The sequence below is a fragment of the Crinia signifera genome, chromosome 1 (genome assembly GCF_055691185.1).
Source record: "Crinia signifera chromosome 1, ASM5569118v1, whole genome shotgun sequence".
NCBI classification, from domain to species: domain Eukaryota; kingdom Metazoa; phylum Chordata; class Amphibia; order Anura; family Myobatrachidae; genus Crinia; species Crinia signifera.
In genome coordinates this window covers 301975139-301995114 of record NC_139217.1, presented here as the reverse complement: position 1 = coordinate 301995114, position 19976 = coordinate 301975139, and the positions used below count along the sequence as shown (strand labels likewise).

At 44.4% G+C, this 19976-nt stretch overlaps 1 protein-coding gene across 1 annotated transcript in view; it reads right to left on the bottom strand.

Annotated features, from left to right (window-relative positions):
• PIP5K1B (phosphatidylinositol-4-phosphate 5-kinase type 1 beta) overlaps positions 1-19976 on the bottom strand; it is a 181006-nt gene that overhangs the window by 38948 nt on the left and 122082 nt on the right. The window contains exon 8 of the mRNA XM_083186062.1: positions 2096-2301. Within this exon, the coding sequence (XP_083042188.1) occupies positions 2096-2301 (206 nt within the window). The remainder of the gene's footprint in view (positions 1-2095; positions 2302-19976) is intronic.

Below are 19976 nucleotides of genomic sequence, written 5' to 3'. Positions count from 1 at the left end.
CTGTATTTGTATTTATTTATACTGAAAGAACGGTGGCTGTGAGCGATGCTGGAATTTTTAGCAGATATTTTGGGGATCTCTCACAGTAACGGTGGCAATCAAAGGATTAATGATTAGGATGGATCTATATGATCAATGAGTACACCAGTCCCCAAAGTGCATTGCTGTACAGCAAGAGGTTTATTTTCAAAGCGGCAGGTTGCAAAACCGGGCATTTCCGATTGTGTTTATGCATGAAATGTAAAAGAGCAATTCATCTTACTAGTAAAAGCATTGCCATTTTTGATATTGGTCATAAACACGGTCAGAGGCCAGTGGCGTATCTATCAAAATTGCACCCCCTGCCGCAAAATTAGGTAGCACCCCCAGTAAAGTTAACCCTCCCTTCCATTCGCTGTGCCAGGGACCCGCAGATTTTTTCTGCAGTCAGTCCCGGCTTCCCTCCTGGCTTCTGCTGGTATGTTAACGGACCATCACAAAATGTCCGCCGCCATACTGCAGACAGTTTCAGAGAACTGTCTGCTGTATGGGGGCGGACATTTTATGATGGACCATTTTCATTTCAGCAGAAGCCTGGAAGAGAGCCGGGACCGCTGTGCAGACATTAGCATTACAATAGCCCCACAGACTCCCAGCGCCTGCACTTACACAGACCCCCCCGCGACCGCGGGGCTATTGTTACGCCACTGTCAGAGGCACCAGGTTTTTTAAACCCTGTCTTCAAGCCCTTTAATCACACTTTGGGGATTATTCTAGTTCACTCACAAAGGCACAATCACTCTCTTATGGACAAAACCATGTGCACTGCAGGTGGGGCTGATGTAACATGTGCAGAGAGAGTTACATTTGTGTGAGTTACTTTGTTTCTGTGCAGGGTAAATACTGGCTGCATTATTTAAACACTGCTATTTAGATTTCAGTTTCAACACACCCCACCCAAATTTAACTCTCTCAGCACATGTTACATCTGCCCCACCTGCAGTGCACATGGTTTTGCCTATTTTGAGAACAAATTTGTACTGCGATCAGATCTGAATAAGGGCCTTTGTCAGCCAAATTAGAAAATAACCTTTCTTAAACAGGATAAGGCATAATCAATTAATTATAAAATCTTCAGTTATTTAATGCACATTATGCAGCTCAGTGATATACACCCTTTGATATACATTAATATTAAAAACTTTCCTTACTTTTAAGAACATCTCCTGTTATACAGCCCTGTAATAAAGTCTCGAAAACTGTGCAATACTATTCCTTTGAAAATCACACCCACCTCCACTGTCAATAGGTTAGTTAAATAAAGGTACTGTACACTCAATGAAACTTTTTTTTTATCCTTCTGACGAACATAGCAAGAGGAACAACTATAATTAATGACATCATCACACAATTTTCTTTGCTTTCAAAAAACAATAAGATCAGTTATCAGACAACCAGCCTTCTTTCTTGTACATGTGCCGTGTACTTATCCCAAGTTCAAACAGTAGGATCTGCGTATGTCCAAATTGTAAACTGATACTGGTACTTGTACTATGTTTTCATAGGGGCATAGTCATTAATCCAGTTTAGCATTTTAAAGGGATAAACACAAATTATAAGTACCCATTGGATGTTTTATAAGGGTTCCGCAGCAGATGTCGGATAGATGGCATTAGCAATTGTATCCTATAGGCGACATACAGCAGAATTGTCCGGGAGGGGAATCCAGAGGATCCCTCTCCAGTAATGGTTTGATGTGTACTAGAATGAGAATACATTATTAGACTACCTCGAACCGTGTGTACGCCCTATTAGTTCAGCAAATAGCACCTATTAGAAATTATAATTAGTGGGTTTAAAACCTGACAATAAATGGATCCCTTATTATTATGAGCAACAGGCTATATAACATTGTTTAAAATGTGTCAGATGTCTTTGTTAATAACCTGTCACAGTTAATAGTTCAATTGCGTTTAAATGGCTTAACATTTAAATGTTAATGTTTGTCAAACACTGTACAGTATATTCTCCCAGGTGAAGTACTGTACTATTTTCTAAGGTTTCAAAATGTAATTTAATTACTCACATGCTCTCAAAATGTAATTTAATTACTCACATGCTCTCATTTATGACAGAGTCGACAGCCATCCCAGGACCCTGGATAGACTCCAGTGCAGTGGAATACAGAACTTTCTGCACTGAAGGCCGCTTATTGTCTATGGAATATTGAGAAGTTTCTCCTTCTTTCTCTTTCGATGTATTGTCCAGCACGTGAACGCCAAGCAGTAGACTGTAGTCCATAATTTTAAAACTTTCTAGCACCTGTTAAACATGGACAGAATACTAGTCGTTACTACGAGCGCAGCAAAAGTAAATTAGACAAATTGTTTAGCTGACATTTATGTACGAGTGTTTTACCGTTCTCCTACCTACCAAAGTAAGAGAAAATAAGGGATGTCTATTTACGTTTTACAGCTCTTCTTTCTCAAATATGAATTGTCACGATATTGGATAAATGCTCCTTGCGTATAATTGTTTGGTGAATCAATGCACGTGGAGTAGTTGGTATCTTTCTGCAGTAGCTGATGCACCGTTTCTGGATAAGTGTTTACATTCAGCAGTGGTTTTGGATTTTTAAAATGTAGTCTGATCAAATATAATAAACCGGTCTGCAAACTTGTTTCTTTTGCTTAAACAATTGAGAGAAGCATGCAGATGATTGGGTGGCATTGCTAACAGTCACTGAACTTTCTTATATATAAATGTAGCTTTAGGTATAGATGAAAGTTAAAAAAGAAAACAAAAAAAACAAACCCGCAATAAGAGCATGTTATATTTATTGCAGAGGATGACTATAATTGTTCCAACACCCATTTCATTTGTTTGACTTATTTATCCCTACTTAAATATCCAACAGCATACGTACATTTTTATTATAATCTACAATAAGCTATTTGGCCAGTAGACTGCGATGACGCTGAAGGCAGATAACAATACTACTGTCCTCAAGTTGCAGGGCTCTGACACATGAGAGTTTTTAGCTGTTCCCCTTAGCTGGCGGTGAACAGAGCTAAACATAGGGCTCAGTGATCTGTTCACTAAATGGGCCATCAGAGCATATTAGATTTGCAGAGAATGCCTAAGGGCTCAGTATGCTGATGACATAGGATCCATTTTAAGAAAAACACAGATAAACCCAAGTTACAAAAGAAGTAGAAAATTAAATAATTCACTATATTTCAAAAATGAAATATGTCTTCCAGCATTTCAAATAAACTTGAAGAGGTTATAGATGATAGTAGATGATATTGGCAGCAGACATAAAAAAAATTAATCTGTGATTGTCTGCCTCCATTTTTATTACATGGCTGGTTTGACTGATGTCCATTAAATCTGAAGTTTGTATTTTAACTAGTCTGATTCAGCCTGCAGAATCATTGGATCCACTGTATATCAGTGACATGTCTTCTATAGGATAATCCATGGTACTTATGTAATATCTGGGCTCCCGTTTTTCTTATGAGACCGCGTCCCCTCGCGGGGCTCACTGCGCTCGCCACGCTTCGGGCACGGTGGCTCGCTGCGCTCGCCACACTATATAAAATCAACTCCATGCGTAGTTGGATAGTAGGGGTATGAAAAAATGGGGTGCATTTAACATGGGAGCCCAGATAATACATAAGTACCTAATCCATTTAGGCAAGTGGTTCCAAAACTGGGAACCACTGGTAGTCCAACCAATTCAAATTATTTATGGTCAATGCAATAGGAAAAAAGAGTGCTTGCAGCTTACATTATTATAATATAATGATAACATATTTGGATAAATGAAAGCAAATCCTGTCTCCCACCACATAACTGACGCTAAGGATTACATATAAACACATTTAATAATTAACTTTTTTTTTTTTTACTTGTCAATAAGAAACTTTGAGGCATTGAGTGCCATTAAAAAAATTATTATATTCAAAGGGGGGTATTCAATATTTATTCCGACTGTTGGAACATCGGCCATTTCCAATGTTAATTCGACAGTTGGAATTCAATCTTCTGACTGTCAGAACCATTCCGACAGTCGGAACAGCCGTGGATTGTCGAAAACGGCCACAGATTGTCGCCAATTTAGTGGACATTTTTGACAGTGCAGATTTGACTTTCTACAAAGTTGAATCTGTGTTGTGTCCCAGCTGAAAATGTTTGTGATTCAATACTGATGGATGTTTTTTCCTACTGTCGGAAATAACTTCCAGGATTGAATAACCCCCAAAGGCTCTATGAATCAAAACAGTTTGGAAGCCCCAGGCTTAGGCTAAGATCCTCACTACTGCAGATTGCAGAAATTCTATATAAGTGTTATGAAATTAATCTGATGGTTCCATACTGATTAACATGCTGCCTTGTTAACAAATAAATATTTTGGACCACTTATACACAAATAAAAATAAATCTAACATACTTTTAAATATACTACCTATTATGTAATAACCATATCTGGAATTTGGAAGTGCTCCTGCTGTGTTGTAACTGGTACCATAAAATGATTGATGGCAGAGACAGTCAACCTCAACCAGCCAATGTTATAGCTTATTGCGGCTTTGCAGGATGTGTCCCTCTAGTTGATGTCTGCTCACTGCGTATGGAGGTCTGAGCAGAGATCTCGCTACCATTATTGCCCTTATGCACCTAACTAATCTGGCTCTTACAGTTCGTGGACTCTCTTCAAAATATCACTATTAAAAAAAACACTTTTAAAATATCCATTTATAATAATTACATTACAATACATGAGTTTGCACTGGAATCAAGAGTCTGTTTTCATTTCTGGTCAGCAGCTTCACTTTCTAACATTAACAGTTCCATACCAAAGAAAATCTCAATTGCAATTACATTTGACACAAGCAATTAAGGGGTGAAGCACCAACACAACCTGGGCATTACCCACACATCGGGCCTAATTCAGAGCTGATCACATGGCAAATTTGTTCTCAAAATGGGAAAACTGCAGGTTAGGAAAATGTAACGTGTAGAGATTTTGTTTCTGTGCAGTTTAAATACTGGCTGCTTTATTTTTACACTGCAATGTAGATTTTAGTTTGTACATACCCCACCCAAAACTAACTCCCTGCACATGTTATATCTGCCCCACCTGCAGTGCCACATTATTTTGCCCATTTTGATAACAAACTTGTTGCCCTCTGATCAAGTCTGAAGTAGGCCATCAACCCTAATTTAATTGACCTCAATTAATGACCTGATGTCAAATTTGTACATTAATTAGGCAATGAGTTAAAAAAAATAGATAGTAGAAAACCTGTGTATAGCAACATACACACTAGAGGATGTTGTAAAAAATATCGCTCAGAAAGGGCCTTCTGAGCAATATCTTTTAAAATATCATCTGGTGTGCACACTTAATATTGCAAACAAATGCATGTTCCCAAGCATTGTGTCCGACCCCTCCCATCTACTGAACTTGTAAATTGATTTTGGCTATATAGCCAACGACCCGCATGTTCAGTGAGGCCCGGTGACATCACTGAACAATATCGTTTACCAATATTGTTCCGTGTCTACACTCAATTCGACCACCTGCAGCCGATATTGTCTAGTGTTTATGGGGCTTATGTCTTGTATCAGATGAGGAAAAAGTTTAGTAACTTTTAAACAACATCAGGGCTGCATGGATGTGCCCTTATCCATCTCCATCTACACACTATGGGGCCGATTCTGGTTCACTCACAGTGAACCGAAATCGACCCCTGCCAAGATGGTGTCCGGAGGCATGGGGCAGTGGACTCGGTTAGCGCCCATGGGAACGCCCAGCGTTTCCTGGGCGTACCCATGATAACACTGGTTGTGCCCATAGGATTGCCGGCGGGGTGAGGTGTGCCAGAGGGTGGGCGGCTGACGTCACATGACCTGTCTCCGTCTCGCTGCCCGCAAATATAAGTCAGTCTCCACTGACTTATATGTGCAAAGGCTTGGAAAGTCATTTGATGTCGGCGACCATCGAATGATTTCCCCTGCTACAGGCACATGTGAGGGCATGTGTTTTCATAAAGAGTTAACCAGAATCACCACCTATGTATCTTTATAGCTAGTAACATGAGTGTTACATTTGGACTCTAGCACTGAGCACTGACTGAGTGGTAAGATAGCGAATGTGGCTGATGTTCAGGCAAAATTAATATTGATAACTTCACAACTATCAGATAAGATAATTGTTACAATACATCACAGTTGTGACATAAGCTACTTTTCTCATACATTAGCATGTTGTTTGTTTTGTTGTATACAAGGAATTACAGTGGGTATTAGAGAAACCCAAGGATTATTTTAGCAGAGTGCTTTATTTATAGGAGTAAAAATTCTGAATGTATTCCTGAGATGGATATTTGTTATTCAAATCTCTAAGTATGCAAATATGAATATGGCCGTATTTCAATCTAATTTTCATAAAGAAGGAACATGTGACAAGTTTTCCCAGCATTAGAACAGGCTGGTAATCATGATGAATGTGTCATGGTGACAATAGGATTAATGTTGCAGAAAGCAACCAAAGCAAAGACTCAATAAATAAGGGGATTTGAAACAAAAAAATTGCTGTCTTTCTAAATTAGGACATTTATTGGTTTTCCAAATGTTTTTTGCATTCTACATTGGTGAACTCCTTAGCCAGTTACAGTGCTGATTCTTTCTTCCACGATGTGTAACAGTATGCTTTCATTTTAGAAAGACAAAGGGCCAGATGCAATAAGCTTCAAAAGTGATACAATGGAGAGTGTTAAACAACCAACCAATCAGCTCCTGACTGACATTTTTCAAACACTGTGACATGGCAGGTAGGAGCTGATTGGCTGGCTGTTTATCATTCTCCATTTTTTCAATTTTGAAGCTTAGTGCATATGGCCCAAAATATTTAATGCTAAAAAAGAAGGCCGAAGGGTCAATTTTGCATGTATTTATGGTGTGTGTGTGTGTGTATATATATATATATATATATATATATATATATATATATATATATATATATATATATATATATATATATATATATCTAAAACAAAGAGGATAGAAGAGGGCGCTTCATGGTGCATTAAAAGAGATTTTTTATTGGATCCCACAAGAACAATGATCCACAGTAAAAAGCAATTGCTCGTACCGAATAGACAAACAGTGTGGGCTGGTTACCACATAGCATGAATATAAGCACAACAAGGCAAGGCTGCTCACACGTCCAATACCGGCATGTAGACCTCCAGGAAGCCGCGACTGACAGGCGCTGGATTGCGCTGCTGAAGCGAAGAAGCTTGGAGACACCAGCGTCAGATGTTACCGACGGATGACAGGAGACAGCACAGGAATCGGGTAGGGAGTCACAGGCCACACCCTGACGCGTTTCATCACTGGGACACAATCCAGAGAGGTCTGGTACACCACTTAAATATAAATGGAAAATGGTGCCCATACAGAGGAACACATACACAGCACTTGCATACGACACTCCATACACACGCACGCCATCCACTTGGAGATCGTGATTTATTGTAGCATTATAGCAATGTTTCAATACAAATAAGTGTTGTCATCAGGCCTGATGACAATACTTATTTGTATTGAAATGTTGCTATAATGCTACAATAATCACGATGTCTGTGTGGATGGTGTGCCGTATGTAAGTGCGGTGTATATATATATATATATATATATCGGTGTGTGTATATATATATATATATATATATATATATATATAAAATATATATATATATATATATATACAATAGCACAGACGGGTGGCACTCCAGAAATAAATACAGTAGTCAGGGGATAAGGTGATCACCTTATCCCCTGACTACTGTATTTATTTCTGGAGTGCCACCCATCTGTGCTATTGTATATTGGAGTGGGTCTCATCCCCCTCTCCTGGGAGGGCACCCGATCTGTTTTTTCTTCAGCTGCATGGAGTGCCGGCCACCCTCTGGACCTACTATATATATATATATATATATATATATACACACACACAGTACATCTATACAAACATACACTGATGAGGGGACATTCAGAACAAGATCAAAACATCATGCACCTACATAAATAATGCAGACCAAGAGCAATACATGAGGGCATGAACAGCATATAATGTGTGCTTTTATGTGTGTAAATTACATATAAAGCTCATAAAGCTATGAGATAAGAATGAGACCTATAAAATCTGTTTTCATATTAAAAGCTACTCAAAGGAGCATGAATCTGAAATTACAAGCTGCGACTATACAAACTGCCTTATGGGAAAAAAGAGCCACAAGCTACATAATATGTAATATACTGTACATAGTAACACAGTTAGCGAGGTTGAAAAAACACATTAGTCCATCAAGTTCAAACTAAAACTGATCTCCTAGGGCAATGGGTCCCAAACTTTTTCAGTCTAAGGCACCCTTTGGGTCTCCATGACTTTTTCATGGCACCGTTAAGCCAAAATGCTTACCAAACTGTCCCTTTTCCAGTATAATACTGTATATCAGGGCCTGTGTTCTATGGTGAGGTCACAGGCCCTGACTGATTATCGGTGGGCAATAGCTACGTACGGGGTTGCGCATCGCTATCACTATGGCCCCTACACACGGAGCGATATAGGCGAGTTTTGCATTTTTTGTTACTTTCTGAGCCCGCTGACTCCAGTAGTAGTGACACATATAACGGCCACAGTAGTAATGCCCCTTACACATAACCGCCACAGTAGTAATGCCCCTTGCACAGTAGTAGTGCCACACACATAACGCCCATATAACGCCCACAGCAGTAGTAACACCCACAGTAGCAATTCTGCACATACTATAAAAATAATAAACAAACTGCCGATACAGTACCTAGTGCCAGGCCGGATTTGTCACTAGGCCCGGGAGGCACTGAACCATAAATCCGGCCCAACCTATAGGCAGCGCAGTTTCCCAGTCCATTTTAGCACTAAAATAAGGCAAATAGTATTAACACCTGGACAGTCATACAGGAACAATGGTCCTCTTCCCTGTATTGGCTGATCAGAAGGCAAGGTGCTAGTTGCTAATAGGTTGGCATCGCCATCATTCATCAAAAAATTAGGGGCTGGATTTGGTAGTAGCCGATTGCTGTCCGAAGCTGTGACTGGGAGGTAAGGCATAAGGGATAGAGACATGTGAATGTGGACATTACAGGCTGTGCTAAGCTGCCACGGCTTACCGTTGCTCAGTGCTACCGCCAGGGGCATAACTTTATGGGCCTTATAGCAAAATACTAAAAGGCCCCCCCCCCCCCCCCCAGGGACAATGTAGGGGAGCGAAAGAAGGAATGACAGCATCAGGAAGAGAAAGAAGGAGGGATATCGATGGGAAGAGAGAATGACGGACAATGATGGGGAGAGAGGCGACAGCGATGGGGAGAGAGGAGGGCCAGCGATGGGGAGAGAGGGAGACATCGATGGGGAGAAAGAGGAAGAGCGGCCAGAGATAGGATGACAGCGACAGGGAGAAAGAGAAGTAGGGACAGTGCCAGGCAGAGAGAAAGAAAGAGGGACAGTGATGGTAAGAGAAAGGAGGGACAGGGATGGGGAGAGAGATAGAGTGACATAAACACTGTAATAACAAACCCCCCACCTCTTCCCCCTCCTTTGCTCACCTTGTCACCAATCATTCTCTGCGCTCCATGAGGAGAGTGGCTTGCCTCCATGTGCTAATCAGGCCCCCTCCACGGCATGCTCCTGTGTGTCACGGCTACCGCTCTGCCTGCTCTGGTGTGACAGGGCAGCGGGCGCTTGGCTACCACCTTTTTAAAGCTTGGCCTCAGCGCTGTGTTAGGGAGTCAGCAGGCCACAACTTCATGGTCCTGGACCTGATGCTGCTGCCTGTTTTACATCTTAAAAAGGCAAAGCGGCAGCAGCAGCAGCAGGGATGCAGAGCGGCCAACGGGAAGAGCGCATCCCGGCTTTGCATATGCTGATAAACAGGTAGCGGCACACCAGCTCTGCCCCCTGCACCCGAGCCGCCAGCTAAGTATACCATCCTGGCACTGGCAAGCTCGGAACACGCTGCCCGGCCCGCTCGCACACACACACACAAAAACAACATGCAGCTGCCAGGCTGCGGTGGCAGCACCCCTGTGACAGCGCCGCGGCACCCCAGGGAGCTACGGCGCACAGTTTGGGAACCACTGTCCTACGGTGTTAATGACCCAGATGATGCCACAACCTATTCAGTCCTTGATGACCCAAAATGGCTGTACAATCGGAATTCACTAAAGTACATTATAATTCATTATTATACCGCTGGATACTATTTTCTATTAAAAGTTTGTCAAACTTATTTTTAAACGTATCAATTGAGTTCACAATAACAACCTTCTGTGGCAGAGTAATCCATATCTTAACTGCCCGTACTGTAAAGAAACCCTTTCTTCTCTGACGGTTCCTTTCCTCTAACCTTAGGGGATAACCACGTGTCCTGTGTGAAGTCTTTCTGGTGAACAGATCTCCAGCTAATACGCTGTGTTTTATTATTTGTATATATTAATCATATTCCTTCTTAGATGCCTATTTTTTATGTAAACTTACCTAACCTGGCTAGCCTTTCCTCATAATCCAATGTCTCTAAAACTGTAATAAATTTTGTTGCTCCTCTCAGTTCCAATATGTCCTTTGTATGGAGTGGTGACCAGAATTGTATGTTGTATTGTAGATGATTATAACCAACGATTTATAAGGTGTCAAAATGACAGTATCTTCCCTTGCCTCTATGCCCCTTTTTATGCATGCCAATACCTTATTGGGCTTAGCTGCTGCTCCCTGTCAGCAGGCAGTGCTGCTAAGTCTACTGTCAATGAGCATCCCCAAATCCTACTCCTTTAACTATTGTCCTATATTTTCCCCATTTGATTGCACACTTTTTTTCTGCTCCCAAAATGCATAACCTTACATTTATCAATATTAAACCTCATCTTCCATTTTGCTTCCCAATTCTCCAGTTTCTTTAAGTCGCCATGATCCAATTTAATTACCGTGCATAGTTTATCATCTGCAAAAAAATGGACACTTTCGTAACTAGACCATCACCTAGATCACTGGTTCCCAACCTCAGTCCTCAAGCACTCCCAACACGTTTTCCCGGTTACCCGTCAGGTGCACAGGTGTACTCATTGTTCACTGACACAGATGGAACTAATTATTTCACTTAGGATTCTGTGTGGAGACCTGGAAAACATGAACTGTGGGGGTTCTTGAGGTTGGGAACCACTGGCCTAGATCTTTAAAAAAATATGTGAAAATGAAGCGGCCCCAGCACAGAAATTTGAGGAACACTGCTTAAAACTTTATTCCAATTTAAAAATGTTCCATTTCCCTATTCTCCAGCCAATTTTTCACCTAAGAACAAATTAGTCCCATATCCCACAGGGATGCAGTCAATTTGCTGGCTTTCGGGATCCCGGCGGTCGGAATCCCAACCGCCGAAATCCCGAAACTTTCTCCCTCCGTGGGTGTCCACGACACCCATAGAGGGAGAAGAAAATAGCGTGCCGGGCGTAGCGAGGCAACGGGCCCGCAAGGGGGGGGGGGGGGGCGCTTCACGTCCCCCCCATGTCGGGATTTCGGCGGTCGGGATTCCAGTGTCGGGATTCCGACCGCCGGGTTCCCGACCGCCGGGATTACGTATCGGATCCATCCCACATTTGAAAGATCAACCTCATGTGAGGCACTGTATCAAAGGCCTTAGAAAAATCTAAGTTAACCACATCTAACACATTGCCGTGGTCTAAGTTCTCACTCACCTCCTCATAGATGCTATTTAAATTAGTTTCCCATGACCTATTCCATGCAAATTTATGCTGGTTCCCACTAATAATTTTTTTGCACATCAAGTACTGCTGAATACTATCCCTTAAAATACCCTCCAGTAATTTCCCAACTATTGATGTCAGATTTATGGGTACCGTATATACTCGAGTATAAGTCGACCCGAATATAAGCCGAGGCACCTAATTTTACAACAAAAAACTGGGAAAACGTATTGAGTCAAGTGGGACCCTCACTCGAGTATAAGCCGAGGGGGGCTTTTTCATCATAAAAAATGTTCTGAAAAAGTAGGCTTATACTCGAGTATATATGGTATATAATTTTCTGGATATGTTTACTTCCTTTTTTATATATTGGCACTACATGGGACATTCCCCAGTCCCTTGGTACCCATCCTAATGATATTAGAATTGTGAAAGATATCTGGCTCTGGAGATTTATTTATCTTAATTTTGCATAGATGCTTACAGACTTCTTCCTCAGTTAAACAAGGATTAAGTAATGGGACTTTATTATTTCTATTGTTCATTAATAATCCCACCATTTGATCCTCTCTAGTAAACACTGATAAAAAGAAGGCGTTTAATTCTTCAGCTTGTCCTTATCGTCATTAGTTAATCTGCCTTCCTCACTATTTAGGAGTCCTATATATATTTTTTATCCTTTGTACCTTTAATATACTTAAAAAAACTTTTTAGGGTTTGTCTTGCTTTCCATCGCATTTATGATTCGAATTTTCCAATTAAGCAGCCCTATTTGCCTTTTGTTCCATTCCTTGTATAAACGGAAGGACTTCTTCCTGTCAAACTTCTTCTTATCAATTTCTTCCCTTATGGGCCCTACACACATGTCGATGTGTGTGGGGCGACCTAGCTATGCTAGTTCGGGCCATTCTACTCCTCTGTCGCTCAGCACACAGAGCTGACGGCCCACACACAGAGCGAGCGGTCAACTCTGTGTGCTGGGCGAGCTGACAGCGCGTGTTCTCCGTTGAGAGAACCCTGGTGATGCCGATATTGATGGACACTGCTCATCAATCTTGGCCAGCGACAGCAACGCATAGGGATGCGCATTGCTGTTGCTATAGCCCCTACACACACACCGATGTAGGGGCATTTTCTAGGCGACTTTCAGTTGAAACTATATGCTCTTGCCTTTATTTCCTATTGGAATAAACTTATGTGTGTATTCTAACATCAACATTTTAAAGGCCTCCAACTGTTCTTCAGTGTTTTAAATATTCCCTTAGAGGCTGTTTGACCCTTTGAGTGCCAACATTTCTATGAAAGATTTGCAAAATATCCACTAAAAATGGCAGTGTCACTTAGATTTGTTATATAAATTCAAATAACAAATGTGTAAAAATAGGATTTTAATACCTACCGGTAAATCCTTTTCTCGAAGTTCTTATGGGATACAGGGAGTCGTTCATAACGATGGGGAAAAGAGCTTATCCGAAGGAGACAGGCACATATAAAAATTTATACAGGGTGTACTGGCTCCTCCCCTCTGCTCCCCTCCCTCTAGCTTCAGTTAAGTGAACTGTGCCGAAGGAGAAGAACAATATGAGAGGAATATGTGTATATTTACCGTGGTGAGATTCATCCAGCACACCCAACATTCAACATAACAGACCACATTAGCAACCCCATAACCTGGGAAGTCTAAGGGCCTAAGAACATGTCAACATGACAACTATTTTGAACTGTGTTCCAACTGGAACAATGCATAGAATTATCACCTAAGTGACAATTTACACTCGTGGACCTTTAAGGTACACTATGTAAGATTAAGTTACCTAGGTAACCTACACCCTATGTCCGCCAGGAACAAGAAGGGTAGCAGAAGGACCCAGAATTGGTCCATATCTCACAAAGTGAGCAAGGCAAACCTCCGCACAGAGGCGGGTGCCCTGTATCCCATAAGAACTTCGAGAAAAGGATTTACCGGTAGGTATTAAAATCCTATTTTCTCTATCATTCTTATGGGATACAGGGAGTCGTTCATAACGATGGGGATATACCAAAGATATCAGAACGGGCGGGATTGTGCGGAACCTATTGCCGCAGCACCGCTTGCCCAAACTGAGTATCCTCAGTGGCCAGAGCATCAAACTTATAAAATTTGACAAAAGTGTGTTGGCCAGACCATGTGGCTGCTCTACACAATTGTAAGGCCGAAACTCCTCGGGCAGCCGCCCAGGATGTCCCCACGGAACGAGTAGAGTGAGCTTTCACCCCAACAGGCATAGGCAGCTTTGCTACCGCATAAGCCTGTTTAATGGTTGCACATATCCATCGTGCAATAGACTGCTTGGAAGCAGGACGTCCAATCTTTTGGGCATCATAAAGGACGAAAAGTCCATCAGTTTTTCGAATCCTTGCTGTTCTCCTGATGTAGACACGGAGAATCCTTACTACGTCCAAGGACGTCGGCACCTCAGAATGAGGCCCACCAGCAGGAACCACAATTGGCTGGTTCACATGGAACGCAGACACCACTTTGGGCAGAAAACGCGGGTTAGTGCGTAATTCTGCCCTGTCCTCAAAGAATATCAAATAAGGACTCTTGCAAGTCAATGCCCCTAGCTCCGAGACCCTCCTAGCCGAAGCTAGGGCCAGTAAGACCACTGTCTTCCAGGTTAAATATTTCAGGTCAATTTCCTCCAAGGGCTCAAACCAGGAGGATTTAAGGAACTGCAGCACAACATCCAAGTCCCACGGTGGAGTAGGGGCCACAAAAGGAGGTTGTATATGCAATACTCCTTGCAGAAATGTCTGCACTTCAGGAATATTAGCCAGTTTCCTCTGGAAGAAAACTGATAACGCAGATACCTGCACCTTCAAAGAGCCTAGGCGTAGGCCGAGATCCAGACCAGCTTGAAGAAAGCTAAGAAATCTTTCAAGTCTGAATTCTGATGGAGAAAACTTTCCCTGTTCGCACCAACCCACATATCTTTTCCAGATATGGTGGTAATGTGCAGCTGTTACCGGTTTCCTTGCACTTGTCATAGTTCTGATGACCGAAGTGTGAAACCCCTTCTGAGTCAGGATCTGCCGTTCAACTTCCAGGCCGTCAAACGCAGCTGTTCCAAGGCCTGGAAGACGCACGGTCCTTGCATGAGTAGATCTCTTTGCAGGGGTAGGCGCCACGAGTCCCTTTGCAGACTTAGAAGTTCCGGGTACCACGTTCTTCGTGGCCAGTCTGGGGCCACCAGAATCACCTCGGTTCCTTCTCTTCTTATCTTCCTTAGCACCCGAGCCACTAGGGGAATCGGTGGGAAGACATAGACCAGGCTGTTGAACGTCCACGGTATGGAGAGGGCGTCCACTCCTTCTGCCTGAGGGTCTCTTGCCCTCGAGAAGTACCTGGATACTTTCCAGTTGTTTCTTGATGCCATCAAGTCTACCAGTGGGGTCCCCCACCGAGCCACCAGAGAATTGAATACCTGGTGGTGTAGACTCCATTCCCCGGGGTGGAGCTCGTGGCGACTGAGGAAGTCTGCTTCCCAGTTGTCCACCCCGGGTATGAAAATGGCCGAGAGCGCTTGGCAATGACTCTCTGCCCAGGACAGGATCTTCGATGCTTCCCTCATACAGGGCCTGCTCTTGGTCCCGCCCTGTCTGTTCAGGAATGCCACAGTGGTGGCGTTGTCTGATTGTATACGGACCGCCTGACCGCTGAGGAGAGGGCCCGCCTTCAGAAGTGCGTAATACACAGCACGTAACTCCAGGCTGTTGATATGGAGGCGTGTTTCCCATAGGGTCCACTTGCCCTGAAAGGACTGACCCATGGTCACTGCCCCCCATCCCGTGAGGCTTGCATCCGTGGTGACTAAGACCCAATCCTGGATGCCAATCCGACGCCCTGCCAGCAGGTTGGGCGTGTGGAGCCACCACTGTAGTGACAGTCTGGTCCGAGATGACAACGCAATGCGCCGGTGCATCTGGTGGTGTGAACCGAACCACTTCCCTAGGAGATCGAGCTGGAAAATCCTGCTGTGAAACCTCCCGAATTGGAGAGCCTCGAAAGAGGCGACCATCTTTCCCAATAGGACAATGCACTGGTGTACTGTCACCTGGGGGGTCCTTAGCAAGTCTGTGACCAGCCGCTGGATGTCCAACACCTTGTCCTGTGGCAGGGACACTCTCATGAGAGCTGTGTCCATCACCATGCCCAGGAACTGGAGTCTCTGTGAAGGGATCAGAGAAGACTTTGCCAGATTCAGGAGCCAACCATGGCCCGACAGGGTCTGTATGGTAACTTGTAGAGCTGTCTGTAGTTCCTGTGGCGACCGCGCCTTTACTAACAGGTCGTCCAAGTATGGTATCACACAGATACCCTTTTTTTTTAAAACCACCATCATCTCCGCCATCACCTTGGTGAATATGCGCGGGGCTGAGGACAAGCCGAATGGCAGTGCGCGAAACTGATAATGCTCGTTTAACAGCGCAAACATCAGATATTTCTGATGAGGGGGCCATATTGGGATGTGAAGGTAGGCGTCCTTCACATCTAGGGACGCCAAGAACTCCCCCTCCTCCAGTGCCGCTATCACGGCCCGCAAGGACTCCATCTTGAATTTGGTTACTTTCAAGAAGGGATTCAGGGATTTTAAGTTCAGAATTGGGCGCACTGACCCGCCCGGTTTCGGAACTACAAATAGGTTCGAGTAATAACCCTGCCCCCTCTCTAGGGGAGGGACCCGGGTTATAACCTTGGCCTGCACCAGCTTTTGGATTGCTTGCTGCAACACCACTTGGTCCTCTGGGGACGCTGGGAGGCCTGATTTGAAGAACCTCTGAGGTGGCTGAACTGCAAACTCCAGCTTGTAGCCGTGCGTAATAAGAGCCTGTACCCAAGAATTGAGGCACGAGGCTTCCCAAACCTGGCCGAAGAACGCCAGTCTGGCTCCCACCTCTGCCGGAGCTAATGGTGGAGCCCCACCGTCATGCTGCGGGTTTCCCTGCAGCTGCCCCAGATGGCCGCTCTGCGGTGGCCGAAGCGGAAGGCTTCCTGAATTTACCACGGGAGCCTCTTGCAGCGTTTGAACCACCCCTTGCTTTAGGGCGGAATTTACTAGCCCGAAAGGACTGCTGCTGGGAGTGAGCCTGAAAAGGACGCTTCAGCGCCTGTGGAGTGGATGGCAGGAAAGTGGACTTTCCCGCCGTGGCTTTAGAGATTAATTCGTCTAAATCACTGCCAAATAACCTGCCACCTGTGAAGGGGAGGTTTTCTACACTCCTTTTGGAGTCAGCGTCAGCTGCCCACTGCCGGAGCCAGAGGGATCTGCGCCCTGACACTGCCATGGCTGAGTTACGGCCGTTAATGGCTCCTAACTCCTTCTGCGCTTCACACAGAACTTTAGCAGTGTCCTGAATATGGTGTAATTTTTCAGACACCTGTGCAACTGTCATGTCGCCCAGAAGACCTTCCTGTATCTGGGAGGCCCACGTGTATATGGACTTGGCCATATAGCAACTAGCTAATACAGGACGCTGACACGCGCCACTAGCAGTAAAAATGGACTTCAAAGTGTTTTCAACCTTTCTGTCCGTGGTGTCTTTAAGTGAAGACGACCCTGGTACTGGGAGTACCATCTTTTTGGCTAAGCGAGACACAGAAGAATCAACCTCTGGTGGCTCCTCCCACACCTTACGTCCCTCAGGATCGAAGGGAAACGTGGACTTAAACTTTTTAGCCACTTTAAACCTCATTTCTGGGTTATTCCACGCTGACTTGAATGTACTTTCCAGGTCAGCCTGCTCAGGGAAAACTACCTGTTGCCTTTTCTGTGTAGCAAAGAAGGTATCACCTGCTGTGGATTCAGCTAAGGGAAGGTCCAACACCTCCCTGATTGCCATAATCAATGGCTCTGTGCCCCGCAGTAGTGACTGTGAAGCATCAGGCTCGTCATCACCTGCGTCTGCATCATCCATATCATCACCATCATCCCCATCGTCAGCCCCGGAATCAGGGGTTTGAGAGGGGGTCTTTCTCTTACGAGTATCCCCAGGGGTGGGAGTAATTACATCCACTCTGGCAGAGAGGACAGCCAGCTCCCTTTGTACTCTCTGGGTCTGTGCTGCAGTAGCAGTTAACTGTGTAGTTACAGTTTCAAGCATGGTTTTTATACCTGTAGCCCAGGCTGGCTCCTGTGAGCTGTCCTGTGTGCTACTTTGCTGCCCAGTTAGTTGTGGGGGGACCCCAGTACTTTGAGGGGACATGCATGACTCACAAGTAACCTGTGATGAAGATGCTGGCACAAACTTATCACTGCACACCATACATGTAAGTTTCCTCACCATTGTGACAAACAAACAGTCTCCCCTCACACAGCGCGCACACACAGTGGATATGCAGTGTGAAATAACCAGATAAATACTATGTGTAGCCTTATCTGATCTGTACAGCTTAACCAAGCCAGTGGGGTGGTGTACAGAGGATAATGGAGGAGACCAATACACCTGATAACCTTAGCTCTCCGATTAGAAGAGCTGGTAATACAGTACAGTAATCAATAACAGTACTTTACAGTGTAAGCAGGCAAGTGCACAAGTACACAAGCGCTGAAAACCTGAAGCTGTCTCTGCAAGCAGATTCCCTCTGATCCACACCGCTGAGGAGTGTCTGGAGCAGTATAATGGCGTTTCCAGCAGCCAGGGAAGAAGCAGGAAGCAGGTTTTGGCGCCCTCACAGAGCTGGTCTCACTCTGGGTAAGCTCCGCCCAGCGTAATGGCGCCGGAGCTTACCTGCGTTTTATACTGAGACTGACATTGGGGAATGTCCAAATCCTCTTTGGTAACTGCCCTGGACAAAACAGGAACTGTACCCTGTCTCAGTGTAGGCAGGGGGTTACGCGGTCCCTGTGCAGGGCACCGCCATACCGCCGCCATTTTGCCGCACAATAACCCGGGGACCCCACGGCGGGGGACCCCGGGGTAATACTCACCACTGACGTCTTCAGACTGGACTAGGGGTGTGCGGCGTGCCAGGGGTGTGCGCGCTGCAGCGCAATGCCCGCGGTAACATCACCCACTCAGGACAGTGGTCCTGTGGCAGGGACAGCTCGGTACCTTGAAGTGGCCAGCAGCTGAACCCTTCCCCTAGTCTCCCACGACGCAGGGCTGCTGTTAAGTCCAAACAGCAGCCCCAAAATAATAAAGAAAATAAAACAGAAGAAAAACTCTCTGGAGCTCTTCCTGATGCGTGCTTCTCCTGAGGCACAGTTCTCAAACTGAAGCTAGAGGGAGGGGAGCAGAGGGGAGGAGCCAGTACACCCTGTATAAATTTTTATATGTGCCTGTCTCCTTCGGATAAGCTCTTTTCCCCATCGTTATGAACGACTCCCTGTATCCCATAAGAATGATAGAGAAAAAGGATTATATTTCCTGTATAAGGTAAATATTACAGGTGATTATGATGAATAAAAATGTTTATTTGGCAATTTTTCACACCTGTTTTGACAAATTCAATTGACACTCAAAGTATAGTAAAATTTGCTTTTCTAAAATGTAATGTCCTTGTTGATCACTTATATTGTTGCTTTTGGAAGCTTATTTCAATGAGATTATGATCACTGTTGCCCAGGTGCTCCCTTACTACAGCTTTTTATATTATCTCTACATTATTTCTTATTACTAGGTCCAGTATAGCCAGGGGCCTAGCAAGGGTGGTACCAGTGGAGCTCAGACCCCAGGTGCCTTCTATAGCTCTGGCGTCACAGTCCCTCAGAGGCCATCCATACAGCAGGGCTGGAGGAGACAGGCAGAGCTTTACCTCTGTATGCAAAATATGGAGGTCAATGGGCAGGCTCACTTCAGTCTGCAGCATTCTGCCTCCTATCTTTGATGCTGGAGCCTCTTTACTTCTAGTCTGCTCCTGGGATCACGGAGGGCAGACACCAGCTGGAGTAACACAGGGAAGGGGGGGGTTTCACTGACACAGGGCAGAGCTGGAGTGACTCATTGGTGAGAGGGGACTAGAGTAACAGGGACATGCTGGAAAGACCCATGGGGGCACAGCTTGATTAAAGGTTCTAGGTGCCCATGGCTAATACACATGTAGCTCCCCTTGTAAAGCTGCTAAACACATGTGTATGGGCGCTCAGGGACTCACCAGTCATACTGTCCATCTGCATGTAACAAAGGTTATACAACTGGCATGTAGAATC